The sequence below is a fragment of the Acomys minous genome (genome assembly GCF_964271855.1).
Source record: "Acomys minous genome assembly, chromosome: 7".
Classification (NCBI taxonomy): domain Eukaryota; kingdom Metazoa; phylum Chordata; class Mammalia; order Rodentia; family Muridae; genus Acomys; species Acomys minous.
In genome coordinates, this window is record NC_140488.1 from 22,284,853 (window position 1) to 22,297,599 (window position 12,747).

The 12,747-nt window shown below is 46.4% G+C and overlaps 1 protein-coding gene across 1 annotated transcript in view; it reads left to right on the top strand.

Moving 5' to 3' along the window:
- The first annotated feature begins 701 nt into the window (after window positions 1-701).
- GPC4 (glypican 4) overlaps window positions 702-12,747 on the top strand; it is a 112,407-nt gene continuing 100,361 nt past the window's right edge. Inside the window, exon 1 of the mRNA XM_084790107.1 lies at window positions 702-1,417. Within this exon, the coding sequence (XP_084646233.1) occupies window positions 1,258-1,417 (160 nt within the window). The 5' untranslated portion in view covers window positions 702-1,257. The remainder of the gene's footprint in view (window positions 1,418-12,747) is intronic.

The following is a 12,747-nucleotide window of genomic DNA, read 5'->3' on the forward strand; positions in this document are numbered from 1 at the left end:
TTGTGTGGGGATGAAGGGGGGGGGGGGCCGAGAAAATGATTGCTAGAGTTAGGGACAAGCCTGTGCTCGTGAGTGAACACTATGTGATGGGAAGCAGGTCGCCAGAGGCCAGGTGAGCCTCTCAAGCCAGCTGTGAGTTCCAATTCCTTCCGCTGTTTGGATCAAAACAATGACAGTAACAAGAGAGGGTGCCTTTCCTGCCCAGATGCTGGTTAGAAGTGGCCCTGGATGCTGGGCGGCAGCAGTGAGGCAGGTATTGGGGCTGGAGGGCTCCGTGGTACTTTGGCTTGCAAGCACAGCCTGTCAGGTGGCTAAGGGCAAGGGCTTGTAGCTCAGACAGGGGCTTAAGGCCCCAAGACCCAGACCACCAAGATCTCTGGGACTTGAGACCTTAAGCTGGAAAAAACTGGTCTTTTCTCTCTTGGCGGGGGGGGGGGGGCGGGGGGCCAGGCTCCCCGCCTTTGAGAAGGAGGGCAGGAGGGAGGCGCCCAGCAGGGCGTGTCTTAAGAGGGTGAGCCGCGCGCCCCATGCGGGCCCCCTAGGAAGTGAATTTGGCCCGCTCCAGATCTAACCCAGCTTCCAGGTTTTCTCCCGGCCCGGCCCTGCGTGCTCCCGCCTGTCTCGGGCTCGCCGCTCCCCGCCCCTCCCGTGCCCGCCCCCTCCCTCCCAAGGGCCGCCCCGCTTGGCCAAGTTTGCAGAGCTTTTCTGTGCGAGCCGGGCCAGTCAATCAGCGGCAGAGCTGAGAAGGGCACAGCCGTGCGGCCGAGGGCAGTGAGCTGAGCCCAGCTGGGGGAGCAGAGTAGCGCTGGGTAGCGGGAGCCCCGCGCCAGCGATCACTCGCCGACGCCGCCCACACTCTGCTCTCCTGCGACGCCTGCCACCTTCCCTTCTTTCCCTGAGCCCCTCCGCCCCTAGCCAGCTGGCTTGGGATCTCTAGCCTTCAGAGCCCTGAGGTTACTGATCTTCGCCCTAGCTCCCTTGGGTCCCAGGGCCATTCCACGCCTTTTTCCTTGTACCCCACCCGAGCCGGTCTCCTGGCACCGGGAACCGTTGCCTGACGCGAGGCCCAGCTCCACTTTACGCCCGCGTCTCCTCCTCTTGCCCTCTTCCTTCTTCGCTACCAACTCCAACTCCTCGGTTCTCACTCCATTCGTGAGTCCTCGACTCCGCGCCTCTCTGCCAGCCCTGCAGCGCTGCTTCCCATCCGGTCTCATTCTGTCCCCTAAAGGTGGGAGCGCGTCCGCCAGGGTCCGCACCATGGCACGGTTAGGCTTGCTCGGGCTGCTCTGCTCCCTGGCTGCGCTCAGCGCCTCGCTGCTGGCTGCGGAGCTCAAGTCGAAAAGTTGCTCCGAAGTGCGACGTCTCTACGTGTCCAAAGGCTTCAACAAGAACGATGCCCCACTCTATGAGATCAATGGTAGGTGGGAATCCTCCTCCCCCATTACCGAGCGGTGGGCACCCTGGGAAAGGGGCGGCCTCCCACTCCACACCAGGTAGCCGAGAGGGAGAAACCGGCTGGAGGGAGCCCTCTCAGCCGCGTAGTGGGCACTAGGATTGGAGGGGCGCCGCCGGTTTTCTCAATGCCACTCCGGTACTTTGCTGCCCCCCCCCGCGCCCGTGTCTTCTCAGCCCGGGAAGCCCACTAAGGACTCTGGCCCTCAAAATGCGTGGCATGGGCTCACTTGCCTTTTCCGGGTTGACTTCTTTACTGGGTTCCCCGCTTTGTGTGGGTGAAGAGGAGGCCGAGTGGGGGCGGGGTGGGGAACCTCCAGGAGTTTGCAGATTCCTAGGGGCGCAAAACGTGCGACTTGAATGAGTGGTTCATTGACGTTCTACGACCCCTGTCCCCACCTTCCTTCCACTGCTGACACGGATTAGTTTTTAGGCGCTTCAAGGGCTTTAGAAGTCACCTTTAAAAAAGGGACCGCTTTACTCTCCACTTCTTCCAAATTCTGACTTTTGGGAAGTCTCCAGCTTTCCGGAGGGTGTTGGATAAAAAGGGTATTTCCCTTGCTTTTCTCTTTTCTCACCTCATTTTAAGGGTTAATTGCACTTTCAATTACAGACCTTTGAAAGGACTGATTACAGGAAACCTGAATCTCAGTTTGGAGATGGTTATGCAAATGAAGATTGCTATGCCTCTGAAAAAGTTCACCGGATTTCAGCGCTGGGGGGTGGGGGGGGGCGCTGCTTGGGGTATTTGGGGAAGCCCTCATAGAGCGCTTGGGGAGGCGGCATCACAGTATGCCCTAACCTCCTGGTCGCGAGGTTTACCAGGCCTGCTGGTGGCAGTGCCTGGGCGAGTCCTCCTTTCCTGTTGTACTCGATTTTGGAAGCCGCCAACTGTTGCGCACAGCACTGCGGGCTGACGCCTGAAGTGGCACAGGTTAGCTTGTTCACCCCGGGGGCTCAGAAAGAGTCACGAATCTAACTGGCTGTTGGCCAGCTTAATCTAACGGAGGAGTTAGAGATTCTAGCCCCGAAGGCCAAACCTCCATTCCGAACCTTTCATGGAAGTGTGCTGAGTGCGCCTTTGCCGTGCTGTACTGGTTCCCCGAGTGGGGGCAGGCAGGGGGGCAGCAGCCAGCAAAGGAAATACTGTAATTTTAACTAGGCACTTCCAACGGCTTAGGGAGACTTGGGGGTCATCTTTTGGAAGGGCTATTAATAACCTTGGAGATTAAGTGCAGTCATCAATTACATATAAATTACAAAAGTAATTGAGGGGAGTTGCTGGGCACTTTCAGAGTGTAACCAGCCTCCCGTCTAGAAATAGAACTGAAGAAATTGTTGGTAGTAGCCCAGGCATCCACTGCACCTTGGCAGTTGTCAAGTAACTCACAGGCTACTGATGAAAGGCTGTTTGCCCTTCAGCTGCCTGTCTTTTGGGGAGCTCAAGTCTGTCCTCCCAGCCTCAGGATTTTATTGGTTGTAGAGCTCTGAAAAGCCCCTTTTCTTTTCCCTCTTCCTCCTGCCCTGCCAGTAAACGAGAACTGAACCAGCAGCCACTGAAGCTTGGGGGCTCTGCAGGTCAGACCTGAGGTCTTCCCCCCCCGCAACCCCCACCCCCCTGCACAGTTTGGGCCTGGGTACTTCAGGGATGATTGACGTGAAGGTTACAGTTGTCATTCCCACGTTCTCAAGGGAGGCATGCAGCTATGTGCTTAGTGGGAAAGTGACAACCTCCATCTGCTTGTGCAAACAATATGTGCCTTTAAGATAGACTAGCGGCATTTTGGGAGTGGGCTATGAAATCGCCCTCCCCAGTTTCTTCAAGTTTGTGGTGTTCAAGTCTCCAGAGATGGCAGGGCATCTTCCTGAGCCAGCATCTAATGGAAAAGGAAGTTGGAAAGGTGGTCAGGGATGCTGGGTGTTCCCTTGTATTAATAGTCATCAGCTCTGGAAAACACCTGAGGTACATCTTTGCATAAATGTCTATCTGGACCCCCCCCCCAAAAAGATAAGGAGTTATTAGTGACCAGCAGCAGGAAATGGAAGCTAATGTGCTCACACCCAAAACATTTTATTCTTTTTGTCTTGTCCTTCATCTCCCTCCCAGGGCTGCTGCTTTTATTTCCCCTTTTGAATGACCTACTGGACCGCATTCTCCTGAGGAACAAAGGAAGTGCCTTTTTAGCTGGAATCCTTGGAAGACCACCAAGGACTTTAGCTCATGCAGTGCAATTTCGCACCACTTTCAACAATAACAAAAATGCATGACTGAATGGCTCAAAAATGTGGAGTGTTAGAGGCATTCACTTGAGTCTAGGGCACTGTCACAACACAGACAGACCCAAGCAAATACCTTTAGAAGGTCGATACAGAAGCAGGGTCATCTTTACCATCACCCTGGCCTCTCCAGTTGCTCACATTAGCCTTGTCTTCTGTGGGCTATCTTCAGATAATTTTAGCCGTTTAGGGAGGCAGTTATGGGGAATCAATGTAATGACTTGCCTTAAGGCTAGGTCCGAATGAATTAGGTACCAAGCTCTTATCTTGGAGATGTATTTTCTTCAAAGCCAGAAATGATTTTATAAGCAACTGGTTGCAACATCTAGGTGACTAGTTCCTAAACTGTAGGCTAATCCAAGTTTAAGGTTTTATTTTATCTGGGAAGAATGATGAGGATTGAGCCTAGGAGCTTTGAACATGCTAGACAAGCCCTTTTTGGCCCTTGAGATATACCATACTCCCTTTCTCGAAGTTTTATTCTTGATAGCCTTGCACTTGGCCTTCTAGAGGGCTGGAAAGACTTTGAGAACATGCCATGTTTTTAAGGACTCTCAGTTATAGGTCATAGTTGGGACCATCTTGGTGTGTTCTTGAGGGTGTCAAGGAGTAAGTACATCATACTGCCAGAGTTTTCAGGTGAGGTCCTGCACTGCCCATGTGTCTGGCTCCGACACTTTTCCAATACTAGCCAGGCCCAGATGCCATGATCAAAAAGCATCTATAATAGTTCTCACTGGCCATATCTTTTTGGAGTGCCTGCTATGTGAACTATTTTGTGCTTAGCATCTCAGAGGCAACAAGAAGGGCAGGAGACCCCTCCCCCCCCACACACAAAGAAAACCACCTTGCCTGGTGGCAGGGAGATAAGCCATTCACATTTACTTGGAATGCACTGTGAACTGTGATAAGTACTCCACGTGAGGGAGATGAGAAATGTGGCCTTGGGGGTATCTCAGTGGTAAAGCATGTGCTTAACACGTGCCAGGCCCTAGGTTCAATCCCCAGCATGGACAAACAACACCCAAACAAAGAGAAGGGATTGGGACTAGAGTGTTAAAGAAGTAATGATAGTTTTATAAGTATAAAAGAATATGCTATCCAAAAGCCTCTTATTTATAAAAGTTATTTTTATGTACGTTGGTGTTTTGTCTGTATGTATGTCTTTGTGAGGGAACTAGTGTTAAAGACAGCTGTGAGCTGCCATGTGGGTGCTGGGAATTGAACCTGGGTCCTCTAGAAGAACAGCCAGTGATCTTAACTCCTGAGCCATCTCCCCAGACCCCAATATCTAAAACTAACCATTTTCATTAGGATATGCAACAACTAGCACATTATTAACAGCTTGTTAGAGTTGCCTTGAAGAGTGTCGCATTTGGTTAGGAATAGTATTGAATTTGTAGAAGGTCCCTTTTCACAGTGACATAGAATGATACCGAGGAGAACTTTGTACTGGTCACTGTGATCTTGGAGTCTTTGTTGCCTGTTCCGTTTATCTTTATGAGCAAAGCACTTGTGAGTGTATACATACACTTGAAAATGCTCATGTACGTATCTCAAAGCATTCTGAGAATTACTTAAGCTATTTTAGGATGGGGGTGGGTGGGAGGTGGGGAGAGATTGAGATTTTATTGTAAATAAGATCAGGTATGTTTTCAAGATTTGTTTTTTCCCTCCTCGATTTAGCTGGATTGGATTTAATTAAATTAAATTAATTTATTTGTTGAGGCAGGGTCTTATGATGTAGCCCTGGTTGTCCTAGAACTCATTGTGTGACCAGGCTGGCTCTGAACTCACACAGAGAGAGAGATCTGCCTGCCTCAGCCTCCTAAGTGCTTGGCTTTAAAGCGTGGGCCACCACCATGCCTAGCATGGGTTGGATTTTGTCATTGACCTTGTGATTGCTCTATTGTCACCATGAGTTTAGCTCCCTGTGTTTCATTTGAGTGGGTCTTATTGAGGCCCCGGGCCTGTCCCTTCTGTGTTAAAGCATCAGTTCTCCAAGTGTGCTCAAAAAAGAACTTGGTAACATTCTGGCTTATGCAGTTGAATCTCTTTTAGAATGTATAGATATAACATCTTTGATTCAGGGTAATTACTATTTTCCTCTTTTTATTTGATTCACATCAGGTTGCATGCAATTTCAGGATTAGCTGGAGACTAGCCTGAGGAAGGAAAAAGGGAGTTTTCTATTTTCTGAACATCAGTGTTAGTCTCAGTTAGTCCAAAGTGTCTTCCTCTGCTTCCCTGGCAACATCAACTATTTTATGTAGCACAAGGTTTATTCCCCTATATGTTCACAAAAATGCATTTTGGCCTTATAATAGCTATTGTGTACTTTGTTTCTGCTCAGCCCCATGCTATGGACTTTGTCTCATTTAAAGCCCACAACTATCATACATAGTCGAAACTATCACCTTTAATTTACTCATAGAAACTGAGCTTAGAAAAGGATTAAGAAGTCCATCCATAGGGTCACAAAGATGGATAGCTTAGCACTTGGGAGCACTGGTTGCTCTTGCAGAGGACCTGGGTTCCATTCCAAGGACCCATATAGGGGCTTACAACCATTTGCAGCTCCAGTCCCAGGAGACCTAACACCCTCTTCTGGTCTCTGAGGCATCAGCCATACACACAACATATACTTCCATAATATATAACAATCCCATTGCTCTGTTGTACTCCGAAATCTTGGATGTAAACACTTGAAAGTGGAAACAAATTGAGAGTAAACTTCCATGATATATTGATGTTACCTTGAGAACATTTTTATGAATTGAGGGAGTAAATTCCATTATTAAACTAATAACTGGACATGTTGGGCACTAACCTTTCCTTATATTTGTTTCTTATTTTGTGTGTATATGTGGCATGGCAGGCATTGGCGGTAGAGGTGCCTGTCAAGTGCCCTTGTGAATGCGGGGACAGCGTTGGAGTATCGGGTCTTTTCCAACTCCATGTGGGTCCCAAGACTGAACTCAGGTGCTCAGGCAGGCATGTATATACCCGGTGAGCCATCTCATCAGGGCTTCATTGTAGGAGATTTTGGAAAGAGTCGGAATTCTGTTTTTCTAAATGCCTTGAGATACAGCTTAAGGAACAGACAATTAAAGTGGTTATGATTTTACACAGGTATGATTTTACACTACCATATTAGGTCCAGAGCATCGAGCTGGTTAAATGTATATGAGTTATGCTTTTTACCAAAAAAAAAAACAACAACAACAACAAAAAAAAACAAAACAAAACAAAAAAACAAAACAAAGCTACACAAAACCCCCCTAAAATGTGCATTTACCAAATATAATAGGATCAGAGTATTTTATATAAATAAGCAGATACTTTAAGATGTGAACAGGTAAGAGCTGGCATTTCCAATTCCACTCAGTTAAACATCTGTTGCTTACTAGAGAGAACATGAAAGTGCAGAAAATTTGTGAAGTGATTCTATCCAGGAGGTAATTCAAAATATTATATTTAAGTTCTGATGCATTTAATTTAGCAATCTGGTAGAGAAAAAAAAATCAAAGAGATCCATCACCAGGTATTCAACTTCTGAAAAAGAAACTCTAACAAATGGTCGAAATTAGGGGGAAAATTGAATGGAAGAGTTAAAAAAAAGCCAATAACCTCCTGGAAGCCTGGAAACTATGTAAAAACATCTTATTGGAAGCCCAGATAAATGTGTGCCAGACATCAAAAAGACCAGCTGCTTGAGTGAAGGGGGGAAAAAGGAACCCGGCATGACTAACTGGCAGAGTGAAAGAAGTTGCTTCAGGGAAAAAAAGACATCTCTCACAAAACAGAGTCTAGGGCAGGAGAAGTCCACCAGGAATGGCGAGGCAGGTACAAACTAGAAGCTAAGTGGGACAAAAGATAATTGGAGGCAGATCTTGTGAGGTAGATCGAAACTTCCTCCATGTTACTATGATGGTGAAAAGGGTAGGCGGAGCTTAACTTGTCAGAGGAAAAACAGTATGGTTTCATTAAAGGGATATCGTGTCTGGTTAATCACCCAGAGTTCCTTGCCAGGAAAGAAAGGATCATGTGAGGGCTGGGTGTGTAGTTCAGTGATAGAACACATGCTGAGCATGCATAAGACTCTGGGTTCCATCCCCAGCATTAATCAGTCATTCAATCCATCAGTCAATAAAAGCATTTGGACACAGGGAAACAGACATACATAATTTAGGTTTTAAAAAAAGTTATGCAACGGGATACCAGGGCTGAGAATACTTATAAAGTCTATTTATTTTAGGATAAGTAGGAATGCTGGTTTATTAAAGATGAAAAATAAATTGAGGAAGAAAAAAACAAACAAACAAGTTTAGTGCCCTAGGAGAAGTACACAGAGAGGACCTGCTTTCTTAGTGAGTAGTTCTAGCCTAATTCTGTGACATATCTCTTGTCTGGTACTTTTTGGTGAGTGGGGTGGGGTGGAATTAGAATGTAGAGTTTGAATGCAGAATTAGATTAGTTCTTGTCAGTTCTTACTGTATTATAATCTCGCTTGGGGGAGATTGTAAAGCATACTGATGTCTGAGTACTAGTCAACAAAAAAGTCATCCATGTGATGGGCTAGGTTGTGGCTGGCTGGCTTGTGCCCCCCTCCCCTTTTCTGTGGTACTAGGGATTGAACGTCACTAAGTTGCCCTGGCTGGTCTTGAATTCACTCTATAGCTCAAGTTCCCCTGCCTTAGTAGTAGTAACTAGGCCAGTTAGGGTGGCGCACGCCTTTAATCCCAGCACTCAGAGAGAAAGAGGCAGGTGAATCACTGTGAGTTCGAGGCCAGCCTGGTCTACAAAGCGAGTCCAGGACAGCCAAGGCTACACAGAGAAACTATGTCTTGAAAAAAAAAAAGTAGTAGTACCTGGAATTTCAGGTCTCTGCCTTTGGGCCTGGCTAATTGTGTGTGTGTGTGTGTGTGTGTGTGTGTGTGTGTGTGTGTGTGTGTGTGTATGTGTGTGTGTTCTGCAGTTCCTGCTGTTAACGATATCTAAGGTCCATCTCATTTCTGAATTTCTGTGATTCTGAGACGCTGAACTTTCCAATGAAATTGGCTCAGGTAAAACCTTTCATTGAAACAGTGTTCATATTTGTTTTAATTCTGCCTAGTCTGGGGTTAAGTGAATGCCTGTGTAATTTGAAGGAAAGACATTTTAAATTCAAGATAGGCGCACAAACCAGAACCATTGACTCTTTGCAAGTAGAGACATAAGGACATTGAAAGTACTTTAGAGAGAATTATGGTGAATCCAGCCTTCTTGTCATATATTGATTAAATGTCAGTGTGCCTGGTGATATTTCTTCCCTTTCTCTTTATTGATAAAATAACCTCAAATCTCTTTATTCCCATCTTGAATGTCCCCTTTGCCACATGTTTATTCCCTTCATGTATCTTATCAAGAAATAGAAGTACATCAAATCCCTGGGCTTCTCCCCAGCACAGCCATGCAGGACACAGCTGGGAATGTGGGACCTGGTAGAGAGGCTAAATGACGGAGACAGCTGTCAGAAGGCCTGTGCAGTCTGCTGGGAGCAAAGGCTTCAGAGCTTTCCTCATCAGTCGTCCTTGAGCCGAGCAGTGTGTTAGGCTCCAGGGATTCCAAGAGGTGTAAAACTGCAATCAAGCTTTTGAGTTTGCATCAAAATTAGGTAGGTAGATTAAGTAGATAGCATTTACACAGGATGAGATAAAGGACATGGCCATCTGCTTTCCTAGCCGATGGCTGAAGAGTTGTAAGTGTGCTGGCTGGGAGGTAGAGGGTGTCCCAGAAAGATTTTTTTTTTTTTAAAGAAACCTAAGACTTGACATGTGACTGAAGTGAAGTGATGTAAAAATGGGCGAGTGGCTAGAAGCTGAACACAGTATACACACAATTTGTTGCTCTGGGACGTTTGATGTATTCTGTTTTGGTTTTTTGAGACAGGGTTTCTCTGTGTAATAAATAGAGCCCTGGCTATCCTGGACTCGCTCTGTGGACCAGGCTGGCCTCGAACTGAGAGATCCGTCTGCCTCTGCCTCCCCAGTTGCTAGGATTAAAGGTGTGTGCCACCACGCCTGGCCTTTGATGGGCTCTTAAGTGATCAGCTTAACTGCTGTGCCATCTCTCCGGACCGCCAAAGCCCCCTTTTTACCCTTGAGGGAGCTGGTGTATTTCAGGACAGGAGCCTTTGTTTTTGATGTGTTCTGAAATGAAAGTTCAGAAAGTACATTTGAGAGAGTTCTGCTGGAACTTCTGGGAAAGTGGCAGGGGAGGGAGGAGTTCAGCTTTTTTGTCCTTTTGCCTACTGAGAATACCAAGTGTCCCCACAGTGCTGCATTGACCATGAACCCTTAAGCGCTTTGTCTCCCTCGCTCGCCCATTTTCCTTTCTCTTTTCCTACTTCTCCTTTCCCTCTCAGCCAGGCCTTTTGATTGTAGTCCAGGATGGCCAGAACTTGGCATCCTCTTGTCTCATCCTCCCCAACACTACAATTACAGGTGTGCACACCACCTTACCTAGCTCATGTTGGGTTTTTGTTTTAAAAAGAAAATAGGTTAAAGAGCAGGAGATGGAGCGTAGCAGTAGATGCTTGGCCAGCATGTTCAAGGTCCTGTGTTCCAGCTCCAGCTCCCCAGCCCTAGAATAAGTTAAAGACTGTTTATTATTAATTTAGTAGCTTATTCATTGAGAGCGTTTGGCTTATGATTTTGTTCCCCTCCAACTTGTCCTCTAAGCCATCTAGAACATCCAAAATAGGTGAGTTGCCTCCTGTGGCCAGCTTTGGAAACCGACATTTTTGACCTAAAGTCACAAGAGGCAAGAAAACTGGCTCTCAGTTAGGGATGACAAGTTTAAGGATTTGAATATTGGCTTCTCTTTTAAACATTTACCAAACTGAGTAAACGTATAATGATATGAAAAGAAATGCTACAAGCTAAGGATACTAGGTTCTTTAACCCTGTTGTTATTTGAACCTTTAGGAAAGAAAGCCCATTTTGGCCTGCTAGGCCTGATGTGAGAGACCAGCCCCATGGCCTCCAATTCCTGTCATACCAGGTGGCCCAGTGGTAGATTCCTGAAAAATGTTTGTGGTTTCCTAAAGTTCAGGAATTATTAAAGTTTTATATTAATTCTATGAATAAAGGTTTTTGTTTTTGTTCGGAGGGTGGAACCCCAAGGCCATGTGCATAATTGCAAGGCAAAGGCTTTCTGTCACTGAGCTCAGCTCCTCGTTCTAGGAACCAGCATTTCTAGTCACCCTGTTCTGTTGTTTGAATGTTTTTAATCTTCTTCCAAGTTCATATTATTGTGAGAGTTTTGTTTGTTTGTTTGTTTGGTTTTGTTTTTCGAGACAGGATTTCTTGTGTAGCCATGGCTGTCCTAGACTTATTTTGTAGACCAGGCTGGCCTCGAACTCACAGAGATCCACCTGTCTCTTTCTCTCTGAGTGTTGGGATTAAAGGTGTGAGCTTAACATGCTACGTGCTTATGGTATCAGGAGGGTGGGACTTTTGGGAGCGAGGGAACCTTTTTGATTGGGGTTAGTGTCTCTGATGAAAGGTCTCAAAGACATCCCCTGAGCATGTGTCCCATGAAATGAATAGCAAAGAAGCCTACCATGTGTGACCTAGGAAGTGGGTCCTCACCAGACACCGAATATGCCAGTACCTTGATTTTGAAGTTCTTCCTGGCATCTTGGTGGTGTGAAATCCATTTCTGCCATTTATATGCCACATGCTCTACCCTATTACAGCGACCCAGACCTTGGTGACTAAAGGAAGTGCCAAAGCTGAGTGTCTTTCTGTCCCTCTCCACCTCAAATGTGGCGCTGTTTCTCGGTGTGCTCCTCACACTGTCTGTTCCAGAGCGAGCAGCAACTCGCTGGGCTTGCAGATGTGCTTTCAGAAGGCCGCCTAGCTTTGCTCCTGCTTACCAGGTGCCCCTGTCCATCCTCTTGCCCAGGCCCTCATCTCGCCTTCATCTCAGCCATCCTTTTTATAGGAGCCCTGCTCACAGCTACTTCTGTCAATGGTCTTTTTGCAAGCCTCTTAAAGCCTGGTTTCATTCTGACCCGCCCAGCTTGTGCCTCCAGGAGTGGCTGAAAGTGGTTGCTTTTGCACTATAGAGCTTCCCTCCATCCCCCCAAGCCCTTGATGTCAGCATCCCAGCCAGCATGAAGTCCCCGGCATAGAGGTTTTTTTTTTCTTCCTCCTTTACTTATTGTTTCTATTCTCTCACACATTTGTCTCCATTGAGTGTTCAGTCAGAGACAAAAACAAAGCACTCTGTCCTTGCAAACAGCAGTGGAAAGCCTGTGGTTAGCAGCTACTTGCAATGGTCCAGTCTGAGTGGGAGTGTCATTTTTCTGGCAGTCACTTCACAGAAGTCTTTTTTTTTTTTTTTTTTTTTTTTTTTGGTGTGTGCCGGAATAGGCAGTCATTACATTCTTTACAATTTATAGTTGAATTATTATCTACTATTGTCAAAATTGTTTTAATTATAGAATATTCCCCTGTGCTAAGACTTTTTCAAAAAAAGCAAAACAAGACAACTGCCCCTTCTCCAGGGAAGTCAGCAGTTCATGGAAAGATTTATCTTTTTTTTTTTTTTTTTTTTTTTTTGTGGGCATTGGGGGAAGGGAGATTGAAATGAGTTCATTTTAAACTGCACTTGAATGAAATGTCCCCACCTTGCCATGTGGTTAATGTTTGGCCCTATTTACCCTCAGTTTGGTACTAACTGTCTTTGCTCTCTACGCTTTGCTGCTCTGGGTTGACTAGACCCATATGCCCTTGGGAGAGATTATTCTCATGGGAGGCGGTCAGGCAATTGATCATTAAGCAGTCTAGTACTCTGAGGCCACATTGACTCGTTCAGGTATAGAATCAAAAGAAAGAAATAACTTTTCTTTCTTTTCTTTTCTTTTTCTTTTGGTTTTTTGAGACAGGGTTTCTCTGTGTAGCCTTCGCTGTCCTGGACTCACTTTGTAGACCAGGCTGGACTCGAACTCACAGCGATCCACCTGCCTGG